We start from the raw sequence: 5,156 nt of genomic DNA, 5'->3' as shown, positions 1-5,156 counted from the left end.
TTCCAATTAATGTTTTAATAAAGTGTTAAAGGTGTGGAAGGTTGTGTTATGGAAGCAAAAATTGGACATAATTTATAGTTAAAAATTTGAAGACAGCATCGTGACACTCTAAGAAAGCATCGCAACGTTGTCTTCAAAACGCTGTTGTTTATAAACGGCAACAAAGATGGAAAAATTCAGGACAAAACATATAAATTTTTAAAGGTGGGCAACGTTGCAATGCTGTAATAAACAACAAATGATGAACAGTACTCACGAGCATTTTCGTAATGTTTTAGCTCCAACTTGGCTCGTTTTTGTTTCTTTCGCTCTCAAATTGAATACTACAATTAAAAAATATTAAATCTAATCTAATAAAAATAGTTTTAAATAAGAAGTAAAAATAAGCACCATTTAAATGCTTATATTAGTAATCAGGTGTAACAAATTGTTAGGTGATGTGTATTTATATTTGAGTATTTGTATCCCATTGGCTATATAATGTCATCCTTTTTTTACAATAAATTTAATGAGGTATTTTTACCATCCTCACAACTTTAATGCAACACAAATCCAAGCAAGAAAAATTGTTTACTATAACAATTGAGGAGCAGTTTCCTTCCATTCATTTATCCTCTCATCCAAACAACTTCCGTTCAAATATAAATATGATTTATGTATTTTGGAGTGTGTTTCGATTACATTTTCAAGTGATTAAATTTAAAATAATTGTGTTTGACAACTACCTAAATAGATTTTGAAAAATGAGTTTATAAAATAATGTGGTTTTGGATAAGCACTTGAAACAAACTTTTAGAAAAATGAATTTTGAGTGTTTAATGGTTAATCTCCTCAATTTACCTAAAACACACTAGCCAACACCTTCAATTATCCACACCAATCAACTTTCGACAACTTTCTCTATCAACTATCACCTACCAACATTCGACTACCGTGTCCAACGACCATCATCATCGAACCTTCAACCATTGAAACTTACGCGATTGTCGATAATAAATTTTTGTCTACTGTTTCTCCCACGACCTCTTCTGACCTACCTCAGATGACTACTTTTTTACAATTGTAATCGACCAAACTTCAAATGATCGTTTTCTAGCAATGACCTCAAGAAAACTATCGTCCACCATTAATTGTCGTTGACGAACCTTTGGTTTCCATTTTTCTCGCTCCTATTTTTTTTCGATCATTGACGATCAACTTTTATGTACCATTTTCCCGACCACAATTGTCGACCGACCTTTGACAATTTTTTTCTAACAACCATCATCAATCAACTTTCGAAGAACTTTTTTATGGCAACCATTTTTTATCTTTGGCGGTTAACTTTTGTGTACCATTCTTCCCACAATTGTTGTTGGCCAACCTTCAACATTGGTGACCTTTCTTCAATGACTGTTGGTAGCCAACTTTTGTCGATCATTGTTCAACAACCATTGACAGTCAACTTTCGTCAATCATTTTTAAGTGACCATTATCCGTCAACTTTTGTCGCCCGCTGTCTGGTTACCATTGTCAATCAACTTTCATCGACAATTTTTTATGACTATTACTGTCCAACTATTGACGAGCATTTTACGGTGATCATTGTCAAACAACTTTCATTGGTTGTTTATTTAGTGATTGTGTCGACCAACTTTTTACTACCATTTTCAGTGGATGTTGACAGTCAACTTTCATCAATTGTTTTTTGATAATAATTGATGGTCAACTACTCACGACCATTTTTTTTGTAACCGTTGCCAACCAACTTTTGTTGATTGTTGTTCGACGATTATTGTCAGCCAACTTCCATGGATCATTTTTCTTAATCGTTGTTTGTCAACTTTTGTTGATCGTTTTTTATTGACCGTTGTCAGCTTACTTTTGTAAATCGTTTTTCTTGGACCATTATCGACCAACTGCAAACAACCGCTTTTCGATGATTATCATTGATTGACTTTCAACAATCATTGTTGCCAACGTTTTTCGATGATTATCATTGATTGACTTTCGACAATCATTGTTGCCAACCTTTGATTATCATTTTACAATGACTGTCTCCAACCACCTCTGATCACCATCATCGATGATTAATACCGAACTCCTATCAAAATCTCAATGGACAAATTTTTTTTATTATAATTTGAAATTATACATATAAAAAAAATAGTATATAATAGATCAAATAAATTTTTACCTATAAACACTTTTCAAAAAAAAAGTTACCAAACACACATACTTTTCTTTAAAAAGTTTTTAGAAAAAAACTGTTTAAATGAAAATGCATTTTTTGGAAAACATATTTTTGTTAAGTTATTTCAAACAACTCGTTAATATTTTAATCATTATTTTTATGGTGAACTATCCTACCATCATCCTTCTCTAGACGACTCAATAAACGATTCCTCTTTCTCTCTAACTATTATATGTGATGTTCAGGCTCTTTGGAATAGTTAGAAAAGATACAATCTTTTAAATTGCCAGTCTTTATTAGCATTGGGCTTAGTTGCAAAGCAAGTAGTTGTAACATCACTTCAATTTTGAGGTCTTATTCTCTTTTGTAATTTTACTTCCATCTACCTTCCTTGAATTGAGATATCTTTTCTCATTTCACACTATAATCATACGTTTACCACATATGGAAAGATCACCGCTTACATAGATCAATTAGAAGATTAAACCTTCAACCTTACAAAAGGCAAGTCATGTTAATTACATTGGATAACTCACTTTGCTTTTGCAGGCCAACTTGAGTTCAGATGTTCATACTTTACCCAAAAAGATACTTTGTGAGAATGTCAACTAATTGTCGGTACCCCAACAATTGAGGATGAACTAGATTACCCATTATATTTTATAAAGGTGTTTGTCAATAGTGATAGTTGTCAAAAATAGCACAATAAGTTTCTTCTGTTTAGCCAACTATTTCAATGAGTTATCTTGATGCTTGTCAGCCAAGATTGCTATGGAGATCAAATTAACAACTATCACAAGTTTTAGAGATCAAATTTTATAAAAAAAATAAAAGTGAAAGAAAGTCCCCATCCATTTTTTCTATCAATTCTTCAAAAGTTCATGGGGCCTCTCATTCTTTCAACCAAACTACAAAGAATCACCATCCTTTCCTTACACAATTGTTTGGCGAGATGGTTTAACCTCCAACCTCCAGATTGAGGTGCATACTTTATACTAGTGGAACAATGTTCACTTCAGCTTGCTTCCCTCCACCATTAGTTGCTACAAACCTACCTAGCTGTGACATAACTTCCACCTAATTATAATTATGATATACAATATAAAAGATCGAATCCACCTATCATCATATTAAAGAAAAAAATTGCTACCAATTTCTTACACGGTGAAACAGAGATCCTCTCTCCAACACTCTTGCAAGCTTCACATATTCAGTGGATATAGAAGTAGATTCAATTTACACACTGCTTCTTGCTTTTCTTAGTTTTAAGATTCCCACATGTATTTGCAATAGTGGATCTTACATTCAAAAAAAAAAAATACCAGGTCCTATTTCACATAACACTTCTCCATCCACATGGTTCTCTCCAATATCATCACTTCCTTCATCTATTACGTTCAAACACTAATTTGGTCTATATACCTTTTGGTTCTTGTTTTTGAAAATAGAGTACCAAAATAAACAAAATTTGAAACTATGTAAACCAAAATGAACCTTTTGATAAGTAATGGCGTACCAAATAGTATTTAAGTCATCTCATTATCTACAGTTTCCTTGCACAAATGCTTCAAAAAACACTTATTTAGTATAGCTGCAAAGAACTCTCGTAACAAAAAAAAAAAAAAAATGCACAATCAAAATACACTTCTTCTTAATTCCTCTCGCATACATCTTATCAAAGTGTACAGACCAACCTACATTGATTTGATTTCAGATTTTCCCCAAAACTTCCAGAAAAGAAAAATCAAAATCCCAAATTACAAACTCCTGAATCCAAAAAAATCCCAAAAATAGATGAAAGAGAAAGGGTTGAAGAACAAACCTGGAAGCTAAATCTGCCTGCCAGCAGCATCAGCAACAATGGGCAAGTGTGGGGTTCGACCGAGAAGACAAGAAACCACACTATATAGAAAGCACAAAACACTGAAAACAAACAATCCATTATGGCTCCAAACCATTATCTTGAACCCTATCCCGCTTCTTCCCGGACTCAGGATCCTCTGTATCAACAATGGCACCACCAGCAGCACGTCCAGAGTCACCGCTTGCATCGAATTGAAGCGCACATAGTGATTGAAACTGGGGTTTCGAACCACGCCCAAGTATAAAGCGAAGAACGCGACGAAGCTGGAATGCGGGATCGAGCGATAAAGCCCTAGAATCGGGAGCAGCGGCTCGAAGGCGAAGCCGAGGGCTGGGTACTGGGCGAAGAGGAAGCGGCCGTACTGGAGGGAGTTGAAGAAGGGGAGAGTGTAAGCAACAGCGGAGATGAGGCGGTCGGTGGCTGGAGTAGGGTTGTAGGACATGCGAATGGGGGTGAATTTTGGGGACTTAGAGGGGAGAAAAGGGAGAGAAGAATGGTGGCGAGATTTGATGGCGGAGGAGTGAGGGAATAGAGCTGCTCTAATGGAGGTTTTGGCGGAGAGATTGAGGAGGGGGATGGAAGTGGAAGCCATTTCTTTGTAGGAGAGTGAGGACGAAGAAGATGAAACGATGCTCTTTTCCGACGGCTTTTTAGTTCAATTCAAATAATTCTTTTTACGCTAAATTATAAAAACGGCTTCCCAACCCGATTAACTACCGAATTAGGGTCAGCTCGATTTTAAAAATATCTACACAAATAGTGTTGTCTCTCATTATCAAGTACCTCAGACCTTTTATAGGGAACTCCGGATGCACAAAGAAAACATCAGGAGCACTCTCCTATTTCTGATAACATTAGTGACACAATATTCTCAATGTCATTAGTAATGTATCGGGTATATATCGTTTACTCTTGACATAATTGCATGGCGTCGGAGGAAAAAAGAATTATTATTTGATTGTTTTCCTTTCCCTCAACGTCGTAAATGTCCACCTCAGGCACAACTTACCTATTTCTTATGTATATATGCATGGCATCGAGAAAAAGAAAATTATAATGTTAAATGTTATGTGCGTATGCATGACATCGAGAAAAAGAGATTTATTATTTAATTATTTT

General features: G+C 35.0%; 1 protein-coding gene across 3 annotated transcripts; it reads right to left on the bottom strand.

Annotated features, from left to right (window-relative positions):
* Positions 1–2,831: 2,831 nt before the first annotated feature.
* Positions 2,832–4,781, bottom strand: LOC101208943 (protein TIC 20-II, chloroplastic). 3 transcript variants are annotated; one of them, XM_011661918.2, is made up of 2 exons: positions 3,996–4,781; positions 2,832–3,250 (listed from the first exon to the last, which is right to left on the bottom strand). In XM_011661918.2, the coding sequence occupies exon 1, from the start codon at positions 4,627–4,629 to the stop codon at positions 4,003–4,005; it is 627 nt and encodes a 208-aa protein (XP_011660220.1). In that variant the 5' UTR covers positions 4,630–4,781; the 3' UTR covers positions 2,832–3,250; positions 3,996–4,002. The 3 variants fall into 3 exon arrangements, with proteins under 3 accessions (XP_011660220.1, XP_011660219.1, XP_004139099.1); XM_011661917.2 differs by having other exon boundaries at positions 2,832–3,228; XM_004139051.3 differs by having other exon boundaries at positions 2,832–3,232; positions 3,996–4,780.
* Between the last annotated feature and the right edge of the window lie 375 nt (positions 4,782–5,156).

This window comes from Cucumis sativus, chromosome 1, assembly GCF_000004075.3.
Source record: "Cucumis sativus cultivar 9930 chromosome 1, Cucumber_9930_V3, whole genome shotgun sequence".
Lineage (NCBI taxonomy): Eukaryota > Viridiplantae > Streptophyta > Magnoliopsida > Cucurbitales > Cucurbitaceae > Cucumis > Cucumis sativus.
This window is presented reverse-complemented; position numbering and strand designations above follow the sequence as displayed.